Source organism: Pinus tabuliformis, chromosome 7, assembly GCF_031772625.1.
Source record: "Pinus tabuliformis cultivar Carrire ecotype Pingquan chromosome 7, CPIR1, whole genome shotgun sequence".
Lineage (NCBI taxonomy): Eukaryota > Viridiplantae > Streptophyta > Pinopsida > Pinales > Pinaceae > Pinus > Pinus tabuliformis.
In genome coordinates, this window is record NC_142293.1 from 2,080,336,542 (window position 1) to 2,080,353,353 (window position 16,812).

The 16,812-nt window shown below is 41.1% G+C and overlaps 1 protein-coding gene across 1 annotated transcript in view; it reads left to right on the top strand.

Moving 5' to 3' along the window:
* Positions 1-16,812, top strand: part of LOC149256871 (grpE protein homolog 2, mitochondrial-like) — an 89,116-nt gene that overhangs the window by 31,844 nt on the left and 40,460 nt on the right. Inside the window, exons 2-4 of the mRNA XM_089460905.1 lie at positions 3,826-4,377; positions 4,568-4,735; positions 4,927-5,055. Coding sequence (XP_089317031.1) covers positions 3,826-4,377; positions 4,568-4,735; positions 4,927-5,055 — 849 coding nt within the window. The remainder of the gene's footprint in view (positions 1-3,825; positions 4,378-4,567; positions 4,736-4,926; positions 5,056-16,812) is intronic.

The following is a 16,812-nucleotide window of genomic DNA, read 5'->3' on the forward strand; positions in this document are numbered from 1 at the left end:
CCTGCCTTCGAACCTGCAACAAAGTGTTAGTATGGCAAAGCAAGTGAACAGAAAAGCCCCTAATGCCCTGCGGCCTCCTTTTAAGGCTGGTTTAGGGTTACAAAAGGTAGATAAAGCCCTGCGGCTAGGGTTGCTTGACAAGATGAGGCCTGCGGCTACCTCAATAGGACTAGAGACCAGTCTTTTTGGCCCTGTCAAATATTATCCTTGAGGCTGCACCGGATGCCACAAACCCTAGCCTTTCAGGCTAAGTGAAGGCCAGTCCTTTCACAATTTAAATTTTTCCTTGATTCTGAAGTGAAAGTGCCTGAAAAACAAATTTAGAAAAGAATCCCTAGACGTGCCTTCAAGATCTACAAAACTCACATTAGAAAATCCTTACTATATACAAAATTTTAAAGAAAATCATACAAAAGGGTTGGTAATATAAAATAAAAATCATCTACAAATTATTTACAATATTCACACTTTAATTTACAAATTGTTTACACTATTTACAAATTTGAATTACAAGCTCTATTTAGCAAATAAAACATTATTTGCCCAAGTAGATTTTAAGAAAAATAATTTGCTGGAAATAATATTTAACTTTAATCTACTGGCCAAACCCTCCTGCCAAAAATAAATCGTTAGATTAAAGCTTAAGGCCAAACAAGATCGACTCCCCCCCTTAGTCTGTAATTAGGAGACAACTTAAACGCAGGGGAGAGGGATCAGAGTGAAAGGACCTGTCCTGAGTGTTGTCGTAATCTAGTGTACAATTTGGGCGACAACACATGACCTGAGGGGGTTTTCGAAGTGATGGCCTCCAAAGAACAAAGTGCAAGATAGTGTTATCTCTCTCTCTCTTTGTAAGCCTGGACTCTATGGAGGAAAGAGACCAAGTGGAAAAGGCCTCAAGATAAAATATGTGGACCCAGAACTCTGCCTGAATAATGGACTGTGGAACTATGCATTTGCAGTGAATGGCATGTTGGAGAATCAGGGTCTGGACTCTCTTGATCATGGTCCAATTTGATTGTAGTAAACAAGGTTCCAAAATCTCGGAACCATAGAGGACAGTGGGTTTGGTAATGGCCTCCATGAAGTGAAGCTTGGATGAGATGTCCTAGAACTGTGCTTGGAAGCATTATCACTCGATGAGTGCTAGGGAGCCATAGCCTTTATAGAGTCGCATTTGGAGTGCCTGCAGCATACCAAATTTGGGCCTTGTGAACTGTACCCCCAAGCAGGTGTATGCTGTGGTGATCTCAATCTCTGCCCTGCGGTAGCAGAAGTGTAGGTCTGTAACAGAGTTCTTTGAAGCATTGAAGATCAGAACCTTGGTTTTACTCAACTTGACCTTCAGCTGTCAAATGTCACAGAAATTGGCAAATGTGTCAATTTCTCTGTAATCCCTCGGGAGTGGAGGCTGACAAGACCAAGTCATCAACAAAGAGGAGAAAGGAGATCAAAACATGGTGCAATAGGCAGCCATCACCCTCCTATATGTGCTCATGGAGGAAAGACTCGAGCTCATCAATATAAATCCCAAAGAGAGTCAGAGAGAGGGGACACCCTTGCTTCACCCCAATGGTACTTTGAATGAAGTCTGAAAGACCATGGGCCATCTTGAGATGCCCCAACACTGACTCATAGAGTCTCATGATAGCAGTTAAGAGGATCTCTGATATGCCAATGTCGTGGAGTCTCTGGAATAATGCCTCCCTCGGAATCATGTCAAAATATTTTTGAAAATCAACGAAGCAACTGCAAACCCGCGAAGAGCGATGGCAGGCCTCCTTAATGATGGGCTCTGATGGTGAAGATGTGGTCACCATCAGAGGAAAGACTTGAGCTCAGCAATGTAAATCCCAAAGAGAGTCAGAGATAAATGACACCCTTATTTCACCCCAATGGTACTTTGAATGAAGTCTGACCATGGGCCATCTTGAGATGCCCAAACACTGACTCATAGAGTCTCATGATAGCAGTTAAGAGGATCTCTGATATGCCAATGTCGTGGAGTCTCTGGAATAGTGCCTCCCTTGGAACCATGTCAAAAGCTTTTTGAAAATCAACAAAGCAACTGTAAACCCGCGAAGAGCGATGGCAGGCCTCCTTAATGATGGCTCTGAGGGTGAAGATGTGATCAATTGTCTGGTAGTTTGGGCAAAAGCCTGCTTGTCCTCTAGCTTTGAGATGTTGATTCTCCAGTTCCTCAGAAAGCCATTGGTGTAGAACTGTGGCATAAAGCTTGGAGAATGTGTGGCCCACCATGATAGTTCTGTAGTTATTTGACTGCTCCCAGATTTGTGGATTGGATGGATGATGTGTCTTGTCTAGGAAGGGGGAAAGCCCGAACAAACCACATGGTTGAAAATATCGTCCATATTCTCAGCATACTGACAATCTGGTACAGGTATAATCACACTGTCCCCATTTATGTGGGTAGACTCTCCAAGTTTAGGTTTCTTAGAGTTCATATTCCGATTCAAGTTTGGGTATGCAGTTGCAGCTATGGCAGGCATGTTATGTCTAGTCATTTCAGTTCTTTGTTGGAGTGTATAGAAGTGTGCCTTCACTTCATCTCTATGAATGCCTAAAAGATTATTTTCTCCAGTGTTGGTATACTTAAAAGGATGGCTAAAAATATTGCATATCCATCTCTAGGAAGCACTGCTATTTTTTGTGACGTTTCTCAGAAACTGCTGTCTGCCGCAACAAGCCTTTCTAAGGATTGAAAGATGTTGAGTTTGGGGTTTCTTGTGGCTGTGATTGTCACATTCCATATTGAATAGTTTGTCTGTTTCCTTCCATTTTGAACTTTTTTTCCAAATAATGTTATCGTGGAGAAGATTGTAGAAGGAAAAGAGGAAATGCCTTATCCAAAATTAAAACAACTTCAAAATTCCAAGAAAATATTCAAGATAACATAGTTGTAGATCAATAATCTCTTGATCTGAAGATCATCACTACATGCTCAATCTTCATTGCTGTCCTTCAATCTTCAATCCAATAGACAAATAGCAGCCTCCAAAGCTTTTAAAGTCCAGATATAGTTTCTCCAATGCAAACTTACAGTTGCAGATAAGTTGCCGGTTTGTTTTTATGTTTTGCATACAGCACTGTATTTACATTCAAAACTATAAGAAATGTGTTTAAAATGAAGTGGGGTTGATTATATAATCACAGGCACACATTTTCATAAGGGTTTTGGGTTCATAGTGTTTGCATTTTAGTTTTCCATTATCCTTTTAAATTTTTTATGGCTTTGATTAGTGCCAAAACAGTTTTGTATCATTCATTTTTCCAAGTACAGCGGATTTCCAGATGCCCTCTGCATAGTGGGGGATGTTCCCCAGGGGATGCCCAGGAGACTTCCCCTGTTTGCTGGGGTATACCCTATTGATGTGTGGGATTTCTCTGGATTGGCAGGGCCATGGGTTGCCAATCATGGATGTCCTATGAAAGGGACACATCCCTGTGCTTCCCTCGTAAATATATATATATATCTTTCAGTACCCTGACAAACTCTGACTTAAAAAATTATGTCCCTCTACCTGAGCCTGCACAAACAAATCATAGGCAACTTGGTATCTATGTTATCAGAGCATTGATAATATAGAAGAACGAAACAGTCAATGCATGAATAGGTTAGTTGTAGCTCATATGCAAGGCAGGTAGATTTTATTGCAGCATGTTTACATATCATGGGCTATAGCAATTACTTCTGAATCTTGCCATCATTCTTTTACCTTTGGGCATATCTCATTGGTTATTTCAGTTTTTTTACAGCCTTACGATTTTGTGCTAATGTTCTCGTGTACTGATTTTTGTGTGCAGTGGATTGTGAATGAAAAAATGCAATTATTTTCTCAATCCTATTCTATATGTTTAACTCCCAAGTCATCTCTTTTCTCCTCTGTTGCATCACCTGAAGTATCACAGAAGGATTCAAATCCAGTTTCACCTGTGGAGGGTACAGTTGCTAGTGAAGGCGAGGAAATTGTTGAGCCTGTCAGTCAAAATCAGGAGGAGCCTAAGGATAGTGCACAAACACAGAAGGAATCAAATCCAGTTTCACCTGTGGAGGGTACAGTGGCTAGTAAAGGCAATGAAACTGTTGAGCCCATCGGTCAAAATCAGGAGAAGCCTAAGAAAACTGCACAAATAAAAGAGTCAGGTTCAGAATCAGAAATGTCATCAGATGATGAGAAAGAAATTTCAACAGAGGATTTAATTCGACTTGTTCAGGAGAAAGAGGATTTATTGAAGAAAAAACACAATGAGATTAAGGTGATGCAGGAGAAGGTTCTTCGGAGTTACGCAGAAGTAGAGAATGTCATGGATAGGGCAAGGCGTGAGGCAGAAAGTACAAAAAAGTTTGCAATACAGGTGTTCTTTCATTCAACCTATAGGGAGCTTGTGAATGTTGAGTGCAACATTTTAGAATCACATTTAATCATTCTTGTTGAATTTCTTGTATTTTTTATCTGTGAGCTATATACTATTTGAAAGCTTTTAGATGTTGTCAACTAAGAGCTAATACAGTTCTTCTGTAATTGTAATATATAATTTATTGCAGAGTTTTGCCAAGAGCCTCTTAGATGTTGCTGATAACTTGTCAAGAGCATCATCCGTTGTTAAAGAAAGCTTTAGCAAGATAGACCCTTCCCAAGATTCAAGTGGAGCAGCGCCACTACTGAAAACACTTTTGGAAGGGGTGGCGATGACTGAAAAGCATCTTTCAGATGTAATTCAAATAATTTCTTCTGTAACTTGGTTTTGTTTTCAAACTTGATATGCATTATTAATTTTTGAACCGTGTAGCAACCTACTTGTCCTCCCCACTTTTGTTGTTTACTGTTCAGCATAATTTAAATTTGAGCTTTGAGGGTCTTACATTTGAGAATCTGAATATAACATTGTTTATATGGATTTCAGGTGTTTAAAAAACACGGAGTTGAAAGGTTTGATCCAATAAATGAAGAGTTTGATCCTCATATGCACATGGCAGTATTTCAAGTTCAAGATGCTAGTAAGCAGCCTGGCAGCGTGGCTGTGGTTTTGAAGGTAGGATTTATTCACACATCCCTTGTTGCTTTGTTTATAATGTAAGCAATTGCATATTAACTAACCAAAACTCTTTCCAATCTAATCAATATGAACTGCTAATATTGATAATGAATGCAAGCATAGTTGGTCACTTGTAACCTGGAGGGGACGTCATCACATGTTGACAGATAGTGGACCTACTAGGTTGTTGGGACTTGTTATCCATAGCTATTGTTGTATTCTCTTACAACTTCTTTAACATATATCAATAATTCCCTTGGTCTTAAATATGGGCACACGCTGCATGCATGACAAGTGCCAGACATGCAAGGTAGCAGAATTGATTGGTTGCTTAGGCATATATAAAGTCCTGTACTGGCAAATTTATTATTTTCTTGTTGCACTGGATCTAGACTACCCAGAATTTCACTACTTAGAATTTAGAAAATTTAGTAAACAACTTTACAAAGCCTATGGGAGATTTGCAATGTAAGCTCAGTATACCTAGAGCCATGTGAGCAATTCTGCAACAACAGTTTGAAACTACCAAGTGTCAGTCACAGTTAGAAACCAGTACACATAGACTTTGCAGGTTGATGGAAATCTGTAGCAATTGTAATGTGCCTGTTACCCACCAAAATGGGTAACCCTATAGGAGAAAACATTTCTCCTACAATGAAAGCCAGCCAGCCGACAACTCTTGATATTCACTTCTTGATGATGATATGCCATGTGCCTCTGCCATCTGCATCAACCACATACTTCTTACCGTCTGACATTTTCTCTTGAATGAAGGAGAGCTGCCATTTAAAAAGTGTTTTGATTATTTTGCAATAGGGTGCTTATACTTGTTTGTTTTGGGCAATTAGTATGGATAAAGGGGTGATCTGGAAGATTGAACGATCTTGACTGTAAATCTGTTCTCTTGCCTTTCTAGGGGGTTAATCTTTAGCCCAAGTCCAGTGGGATCGGTTGAACTCAAATTTTCAAAGTTCCAGGGAAGCGGAAGTACCAATTTTTTCAACAAAGATCAGATCACATATCAGCAGTCCATGTGTCATGGTTATCCCATTTTGCAAGTTATGTAATGTAAATGATCTTAGTAAAACCTTGAGTCTATGTAACAACCTAGGTAAGCCTATAATTTTGATGACGAATTCCATCCTAGGAGGTTTTTTAACCTTGCTGATTACCTGTGTTTCTAGACACGGCTAATCAGAAGAGTTTTTTCCCTCCATCTTAAACCCCAAAGCTAGGGTGAAATTTATTGTCAAATTATTAGGTGAGTCCTAGTGTTTTTAGTCGAGTCTGATGTAAAAGTGGTTTGGGAATAATTTAAGCTAGTTGGCTTAATTATTTTATTACAAATCACTTGGTTTACTAGATCATATTGTGTCGCAGATGGGTTATGTGTCTTGAGGGTCTAAGTCAAATGTGTATTCCCTCTTTGAGTCTTGTAAATGTAAAATCTTATGTATTAGAGGGTCGGAAAAATATTAAATCCCCTCATGTGTAAATTAATTAATTTTTCTGGCAAAATAAAATTAAATCCTAAGCCAGAAAATTAATTAATTAGAGTCAAATTTAAATTGTCTTAGGAAAATAAATTTTCCAAATGGAAAAATTTGTGGGTCTTAAAAGAGTCAATTATTAAAGGTCTTCTACCAAGGGAATATTATATATTTCAAGAAAATTTGGACCCTTGGACCTTGTTGGTTAAGTCAAAGTCCATATTTTGAGGAAATTAGCTCAAAATATTAATTAGGAGCTAATTAAAATGGAATTACATGATAAGTTCGAAAATTCCTCAAAAATTAAAACTTCAAGGCCAAGATTAAAATATTTTGAAGTGTTTATCAACGACCAAGATTTTTTTGATAGGAATTAAAGAAACTAACTAATAATTTTCCATTTGGAGGATTTATCTATAAATTAGAGAGTCATTTGAGTCTTTAGCATCTTGATCTCTAGCTAGAATATTGTTGCTGAAGCATTTTTGTAAACTATTGCTTCGCTGGGAACTATTTTTTCTACTATAATAAAAGACTTTGGGTGCAACTTGAGGTGTTCTTGTTCGTTAATCTGTGGCATGTATTGACTACAGGCTTCCTATGTTGTGCTTTATGTGATTATTTTGAGATAATACATGGTGTTTGCAGGTACTCACTCCCTAGTCTCCAAGTTCACAGACAGTGGACAAGGATCATTTTGTTTAGATCCTTAGTTTTTGTGGGCTGAGGCCTGCAATACTGCTGTTTATCTTCAGAACAGGAATCCTCACAGAGTATTGGGGAATATGGCTCTGGAGGAGGCTTTCACTAGAGAGAAGCCTCATGTGGGACATCTTCGTATCTTTGGATGTCTCTCATATTCTTATATCCCCAAGGAGCAGAGGACGAAGTTGAAACCCATGGCAGAGAAGGGTATCTTTATGGGTTACAACAAGACTTTGAAGGCCTATCAGATCTTCATTCCTTCTAAACAGAGAGTGGTGATTAGGAGGGATGTGAAGTTCGAGGAGGAGAGGGCCTATTAGAGAACATGGGAGTATGATGAGAGAGAGTCACATACTTCTCTTCAGCAGGGAGGTCAGGTACAGGGAGCAGGACCTCGGGGTTCTGGATCGACTGGTACAGTGGGTACTTCAGTGTCAGTGACATCTGGGGCACTAGTGGCGAATTCACCGGGCACTTCTTTAGGGATTCCACTAGTACAAAGTTCACATGGCACTTCAACTGACACAGACACAGACACAGGTGCCAATATAGGTTCTTCGAGGACAGGTGCTAGTATAGGCACACTAAGGTCAGTTGGCAGGCCTTCAGGTTCACCAGACTGGGGGACAGAGGATGAGGTTCCCTGTGGGGAAGATTCTTCAGGGAAGAGGAGGCCCAAGTGGCTTCAAGACACCTTGAAGGAAGCAGAGTCCGTTGGTCCTCCGAAGAGGGTGAACAAGGAGAGTGTGTCACCTAAGCGGTTTTGCAGTTATGTAGCCAAGGCTACCAACATTGTTGACTCAGAGCCTACTAGTTATGAGGAGGCTTCCAGCCAGGAGGTATGGAGAGAGGCTATGGTGGAGGATTATGCCTCTATCATTAAGAACAATGTTTGGGAAGTGGTGCCTAGGCCTGAGGGCAAGTCAGTTGTGACTTCCAGGTGGCTATACAAGATCAAGCATGCTGCAGATGGCACAATTGAGAAGTTCAAGGCGAGGTTTGTGGCTAGAGGGTTCTCACAGATAGAGGGAGTTGACTATGATGAGACCTTCGTTCCCGTAGCTCGGTACACTTCTATCCGGTTCTTTAGTTCTATTGCTGCAGAAATGGGTTGGCAGATCCATCAGATGGATGTGAAGACCACATTTCTAAATGGAGTTATAGAGGAGGAGGTGTATGTTGAGCAGCCACAGGGCTATGAGGTACTTGGGCGAGAGACCCATGTATGCCGGTTGAGGCGAGCACTCTATGGACAAGCAAGCTTCGAGAGCTTGGTATTCGAGGATTGATACTTGTAGCAGATGGGTTCCACGAAGAGTGATGCAGATCCAAACCTATACTACATTGTTGTAGGGGATGATACGCTCATCCTTGTGCTGTATGTTGATGAATTGTTCATTATTGGCGCAGAGAGACTGATTAGTGGTTGCAAGGAGGATCTTGCTATGGAGTTCCAGATGAAGGACATTGAGTTGATGCATTACTTTTTGGGCCTTGAGGTGGTAGGAGGAGGGACATATCTTTCTTGGGCAGGGGTAGTATGCTGTGGATGTGTTGAGTAGATTTCACATGGCAGACTATAGACCCATGTCTACACCTATGATCACCAACTAGAAGAAGCTTCATGCTTCAAATTCTATTTTGGTGGATCCCACATTGTATAGGCAGCTTATTGGGTCCTTGATGTATCTGGTCAACACTAGGCCAGATATATGCTTTGCAGTGAACACACTTAGCTAGTTCATGGTTGAGCCCAGGAGGGTGCATTGGGTAGCTGCAAAGCACATTCTTCGCTACGTGCAGGGGACTGTTGATTATGGTTTGGACTATAGGCGGGGAGATGGAGTGAGGTTGGCAGGTTACACAGATTCAGATTGGGCAGGGTGTGCTTCTGACAGGAAAAGCACTTCAGGGTGTTGCTTCGGATTGGGTTCGGTAGTTGTGTCGTGGTTTAGTCGAAAGCAAAAGTCAGTTGCTTTGAGCTCTTCTGAGGCTGAGTATATGGCTGCTAGCTAGGCTAGTTGTGAGGCCATTTGGCTTTGAAAGTTGTATGGCCTATTTGATCAGGGGTTGTGACCCAGGGCCGAGTGTTACAAATGACCCTTTCAAGACCTTTTACTTTCGTGATGTGTTAAATTGCATTTTTAAAAGAACATTAATGAATACATCTACATGCCGTAAAGAAGAGGAACATGACAATCATCAGCAACATAAAATAACAAGATGTTGATAATGGAGTTCGTCCAGGAGGGACTACGTCTCCAGGCCTTGGTGTCGAGATGGCATAGGCCGCTGCATTAAGTGCTGTCAATAGTGATGATGTACATAAGAGGTGATGTTGCAATCATACAAGGAAAATGCCCTCATGCAGGAGTGGCTCCAAGAGATGTTTTGCTACAAGAACTCTCAGTCAAAAGGACTTTTATTAGTATGACACAAACTCATGCATGATGAACATCCCGCTAACATGGCATAAAAGGGATCTCAATGCAAAACATACCCATCAACATAACGACAAACAGATCTCAAACAAAACATGACGAATCATGACAACAAGTACATCCCACAAATGATTCCGCATCACATCAAGCAGGAATCATGAAAACAAACAAGAAACAAGATCCCTCATCAAACATCAAACAGGGATCAGTGCAACACAATGCATCGCAAAAAGAAGTACATGAACATACTGCATATACCTCACATCCAGGGGCCATCTGAAGAAAAGGATGTCAAGCTGCTGAGGCTGTTCGTTCCATCGATCTCATGGCATCGAATCTCATGGAAATGACTGCTCGCACATGAATGCTGACACTTGCACTCCACTTAGAAAAGTGGCCGAAAAATGAAATGAGAAAATGGAAAATCTGAACACACCATCAGATTTGTGGCGTCGAATAGTGTAAAATCGACTATCAAATTTTTGAATTCTGAGAAAGTGAGAATCTGGGGCTCAAGGAATCTTTTAGATTCCCCTTAGATTCCTCAAAGATTCCCTCCTCCGGGTCCTCTGCAAATTTGCTGCTGAGATCAAGAAACTGATTGCGCCATCGAGTTCATGTCGCCGAAAGGTGTAAGATCGACATAAAGTTTGTCCCATTTGGACACTGCAAAAATTTCACCCTCTTGGAAATTTTGCTCCTTCATGGTTCCACCTGCATTAAATTAATTAAAAAATCGTCTCGATTTCCATGCCTGCTCCTAGTTCCTCCATGCTGCCCGAGCGCACTAGTGAAATGAAGGTCGGATTAACCAAAATAAGTCATTTGGCAAGTTGGTAAATAAGGAAATTGGTTATGGGGAGGTCGGGGGATCAAATCCCACCTCCCCAAAATCCGCATGATTTTTTTTATTGGTTAAGTTTGGGGTGGTGGGTCCATAGTTTTGGGTGGCCCGCCCCCCATTTTTGCCGATGGTTATTGTATGTATGGGAGGTGGCGAGGGCGGCAGGGTTGACAGCTTGCGCCCCCACCTTTAATGGCATGTTATTTGAGTGGCTCTGGGGGTGGCAGGGTAATGGTCACCCACCCCTTAATAAATTGATTGTTCATGGTGGTTGAGGGAGGCGTGGGGTGGTGGGGGTGGTGGCCCACCACCTCCTTTTTTCTTATATATATATATATATTTAATTTTTAATAATAAGGAGCCCTTTTTGAAAATTTCAAAATTTGACCAAGGAGTCAAATTAAACAGGCCACAAATTTGCCTGGAATCTGGGCCAGGTTGGCTGGAATCTGGTGGCCGGATTTTGTCCAAATTGCAGCCTCCTTAAGCCCGCCTAGTCAGCAAAAGTCAACCAAAACTTTGACTGCCTCTATCTTCCTCATCCGAACTCGGATTGACGAACCGTTCGCACCACCGCGATCACGACGACAAGATTTTTAACATGAACCTGGTTCGAGTATAATCCAAAAACTTTGATTTTTGACCCTTCCTAAGTCCTCTTGGACTTCTACATGTGTCTGGAGCCACCTGGATCAATCCTCCCCACTAAGGAGCTTTTGGTCCTCCAAAATCATGAAAAATAATTTGCAACTTCTTTGTACCTTGTCTGCATCACAAGCGTCTTGAAAGGTCTCGCTTCCATCTCCTTCACCTTTGTTCTTCGGAGCCTTAAGCGATGAGCCGACACTTGCAACCTCTACAACCTGTAGTACATTGTTTTGCAAATTACATGCTTGACTTTCATGACCAAATAATGACCCAAGCATCGCATACTTGCCACGAGTTCATAACACATACTCGGTGGTCAACTTTACATCAAGATGGACACAATACCCCAGCTACGACAACAAGGCCGAAATATCATTGTTCCTTCAACAAGTGATGGAAAACACATCATCAGTGCAACACATGATTTACAAAGATAAGGCCAAACATTATTTGCTTTGACAAGTGATGGAAACACGACATCACTTTCACAATTTATCATGCAACACAAAATAAGGCCAGACATCATTGTTGCTGAACAAGTGATGCAAAACACATCATCACTTTTACATTTTAAAATGCAACAAATGATTTACAAAAGCACGACCGTGACAAGCTAACATATCTAGAAACCATTTTTCACTTATCAATGTGAATGGGTCATCTCCTTGTGGCTATTTTCCTTGTCAAACAACTGCTTCATCAGGTTCATGCACCGACACTTTGTCTTTAAGGTGCCGCTGTGGATGGAGCCTCCAACATGTGGCGCTTTGATGGCCACTTCTGTCGCAATGACTGCAATACATCTTCTTCCTCTAGATCTGCTTTACCTGCTGCGGAGAGGGTCTTTCACGCCTCATCCTTTTATGTGCTGCTATTCTTTTCCAACACTTAGAAAATGTATGGTTATGCAATCCACAAAAGGTACATGTCTTTCGATGCCATGTCTTACGTTCATCATTAAAAACATGATTATAATCGAAATGAACATTCGAATATCGAGAGTGGTTATACCTTTCCTTGCCATCTTTGGTGTAAGTATGGCGATGAGAGCTTGCCTCAGCTCCTTCCTTGCAATGTAAACTACCATGGGATGATGGGGATGTGTTCCCATCATTCTTTTTCCTCGACGATTTCGACGATGTCTCGGAAGAATCTGATACCTTCGAGCATTCTCCTTCGGTGTATCTCAAGCCTGCAAATCGAGGTTTATGCACAACCTCCAATGGTTGAGTTATGCCTTGGCTATTAACACCAAGTTCTTTTTGATCTTCATGCCTCGTCCTGGTAAGGAGCCTCATGTTTGTCCCTGTATTTGGGATCTCCAAATCTCCAACAAAAATCATACTATGTGAAGACGAAACTGAAAGGAAATCAACATCTTTTACCTCCTCTATCAATTTGGAAAGAACTGATGAGGGCTGCTCATCATTTGTTGTTGGTGGGTTGCTAGCTGTCTCGGTGCATTCCCCAACTTCCTTTCTGACATACCTAAGTCCTGCCTGAGGGGGTAATTCTTCTACTTTGATGGGGTTGACAATGCCTTGGCCATTAATGCCCAATCCTTTCCCTTCATACCCCATTTTCTTCAACAATTTGGAGCCAATTCCTGTGGTATGATTTTCAAAAACAGCGAAATCATCATCATGAAACATACTTGAATTTGGAGAACAACTTTTTACCTCGCATGGGTCACGCTGTAGCTTTTCCGAGGCCTCGTCCTTTGCATGCAACTGTCGTAGCAAACTATGTTTCTCCTCGTTCTCTTCATGTAGAAGCGTCTTCAATTCAACGTTCTCTGTTTGAAGGTTATGTTTGTTGTGCTTCAGTTCTTCTAGGGCCTCTTCCATGGCTCGCAATTGAAGCTGCAATTACTCCTTTTCCTCTGTCTCTTTCTGTAGAGTTTCATACATTATTTCCACCCTTTTGGAAATTTTGAACATGGTCTCGTACATCGCTTTTTCATCCTTTGTCGCTGCACGTCCCATCGTTCACACTGCAATTCACATCCACGCAAAGACTGCTCTAATACCACTTGATCCAGGTCCGGGTGTGACAAAGGACCTTCCAAGACCTTTTACTTTCGTGATGTGTTATGTTGCATTTTTAAAAGAACATTAATGAATACATCTGCATGCCGTAAAGAAGAGGAACATGACAATCATCAACGACATAAAATAACAAGACATTGATAACGGAGTTTGTCCAGGAGGGACTACGTCTCCGGGCCCTGGTGTCAAGATGGTGTAGGCCGCTGCATTAAGTGCTGTCAATAGTGATGATGTACATAAGAGGTGATGTCACTATCATACAAGGAAAATGCCCTCACGCAGGAGTGGCTCCAAGAGATGTTTCGCTACAGGAACTCTTAGTCAAAAGGACTCCTATCAGTATGACACAAACTCATGCATGATGAGCATCCCGCCAACATGGCATAAAAGGGATCTCAATGCAAAACATACATGGCGACAACATGAGTATCCCATCAACATAACGACAAAGGGATCTCAAACAAAACATGACGAATCATGACAACAAGTACATCCCACAAATGATTCCGCATCACATCAAGCAGGAATCATGAAAACAAGCAAGAAACAAGATCCCTCATCAAACATCAAACAGGGATCAGTGCAACACAATGCATTGCAAAAAGAAGTACATGAACATACTGCATATATCTCACATCCAGGGGCTATCTGAAGAAAAGGATGTCAAGCTGCTGAGGCTGTTTGTTCCATCGATCTCATGGTGTCGAATCGCATGGAAATGATTGCTCGCACATGAATGCTGACACCTGCACTCCACTTAGAAAAGTGGCCGAAAAATGAAATGAGCAAATGGAAAATCTGAACACACCATCAGATTTGTGGCGTCAAATAGTGCAAAATTGACTGTCAAATTTCTGAATTCTGAGAAAGTGAGAATCTGGGGCTCAAGGAATCTTTTAGATTCCCCCTAGATTCCTCAAAGATTCCCTCCTCTGGGTCCTCTGCAAATCTGCTGCTCAGATCAAGAAACTGACTACGCCATCGGGTTCGTGTTGTCGAGAGGTGTAAGATCAACATAAAGTTTGTCCAATTTGGACACTGCAAAAATTTCACCCTCCTGGAAATTTTGCTCCTTCATGGTTCCACCTGCATTAAATTAATTAAAAAATTGTCTCGATTTCTGTGCTCGCTCTTGTTTCCTCCATGCTGCCTGGGCGCACTGGTGAAATGAAGGTATATATATATATATATCTTTTCGGGTGGATTAACCAAAATAAGTTGTTTAGCAAGTTGGTAAATAAGGAAATTGGTTATGGGGAGGTCGGGGGATCAAACCCCACCATCCCAAAATCCGCACAATCTTTTTTTATTGGTTAAGTTTGGGGTGGCGGGTCCATAGTTTTGGGTGGCTCACCCTCCATTTCCGCCAATGGTTATTGTATGTACAAGAGGTGGCGAGGACAACAGGGTTGACAACTGGCATGTTATTTGAGTGGCTCCGGGGGTGGCGGGGTCATGGCCGCCCACCCATTAATAAATTGATTGTTCACGGTGGTTGAGGGAGGCGTGGGGTGGTGGGGGTGGTGGCCCACCACCTCCTTTTTTTATATATATATTTTTAATTTTTAATAATAAGGAGCCCTTTTCGAAAGTTTCAAAATTTGATCGAAGGAGTCAAATTAAAGAGGCCACAAATTTGCTCGAAATTTGGCCCAGGTTGGCCGGAATCCAGTGACCAGATTTTGTCCAAATTGCAGCCTCCTTAATCCTGCCCAATCAACAAAAGTCAACCAAAACTTTCGCTGCCTCTATCTTCCTCATCCGGACTCGGATTGACGAACCGTTCGCACCACTGCGATCACGACGACAAGATCTTTAACATGAACCTGGTTCAAGTATAATCGAAACACTTCGATTTTTGACCCTTCCTGAGTCCTCTTGGACTTTTGCATGTGTTTGGAGCCACCTGGATCAAGTTGAGACCGATAGTTATTCACTGTGATAATCAGAGTTGCATTAAACTCGTAGAGAATCTAGTGTTTCATGACAGGTCAAAACACATTGACATCATATATCATTTCATCAGGGACTATGTTCAGAAGGGGGCAGTGAAGCTGGAGTATATATCAACAAATGAGCAGGTGGCCGATGTTCTCACAAAGTCCTTGCCAAGAGGCAAGCATGTCCATTTCAGGGACAAGATGGGTGTGGTGAGAAATACTTTCCTTGTTAAGAGGGAGTGTTGATTTTTAATGTACCTTGGACAAGTGGTTTTCCATGGGTTAGTCTCTACCTAGGGAAAAGTGTCTAAAATAATTCTTTTCTTAAGTTTGGCTTTATAAAGTGAAAGTGACTTTATAAGTGGTAAGTCAATGTTAAATGATAAATTGAAAAGTGATTTTAGACATAAAGTTCAATGTGGGTACTTTATTTAAGGGGTGAGTTAAAACATAGAAACAAAAGGGGGAAAGGAAAAGAGAGACTGCATTCATTTTTCATGAGCAGATTGGAGAAAGGAGGTTGAGAGTTGGAGAAAAGTTCTGAAGGAGAAATTTGTTGCAGCAAGCTAAAGGAGTGATTTCTGGGCAAAACTGGGCATGGGAATCAAGGCATAGAAGACATTAGAAGGTATGGTACGAACAACATATAATGCTGTGAGTTGCACGCTGTTTGAGAGAAGTTTTTTATTTTTTTTTGAAAAAAATCCGTACAGCCCGTACAGTCAGTATACGTATAGTACATATTTTCAGCTTCAAGTGGGCACAAAAATCGAGGCAAAGTGGGCACTGTTTTCAAGGATTTTTGGGTTGAAGAGATAAGTTGTGTTTTGCTGTTTTGTTTTGTCTGCAAATGTATTTTTCCTGCACTTGAAAGATAAATAAAATTTAAGAGCTCTCTAACAGGTTTTCCCCGAAGAAGATTGAAGGGGTTTTGCCTGGGTCTATGTTGACCAAAAATTGGTGTGTATTTTTATGTGTGTTGCTGGTCTGTTTACGTCCATATTTATTTTAGCATGTGTTGACAGTCCCATGTGTTTTAATCTGAAAATTTCATTTCTAGAATTCTATATGTTAGAATGTATGTTTATGGGAAAGGGCATTTAACTGAATGGGAGTGATAAGGTGAAATTAAAACCGGGTTGGGATTGCAAGAAACTTTTTAGTGTTCAAATTTCAACACTCCTCAAGCTAGATATTCCTCAAATTATTAATTTTCTCAAAGTTCAAGTCATTCTAGAGGCTTCTCAAATGGACATCTCACTAAAGGGGGTTGATTCATGTTAAATAACTTTTTTCATATCACCTTCTAGAGCCTTCTAGGCTGGTTGCTCTAGAAGATACAACTTCCAAGTCATATTAAATATTATTCTCATGAAATGATGTGTTATAAGTGGATTGGGATGATGGATGGCCTCTACCAAGTATCTTTCCATGCATTAAATGTTCCCCAAGTCTTGCATAAAGGCTCAACGACACCTTGGCAAGGGAGTAATCGTCCTTGCAGTGGGTTTAGAATGCCACATATCCTCAACATATGAGAGGAGTTCCATCCAACATGTAAATAATGCCAACATGTCAAAAATGCCTCCAATTATGTATAACACGTCTCTTGAGTTGTGGATGGTGCCCATGTAGATA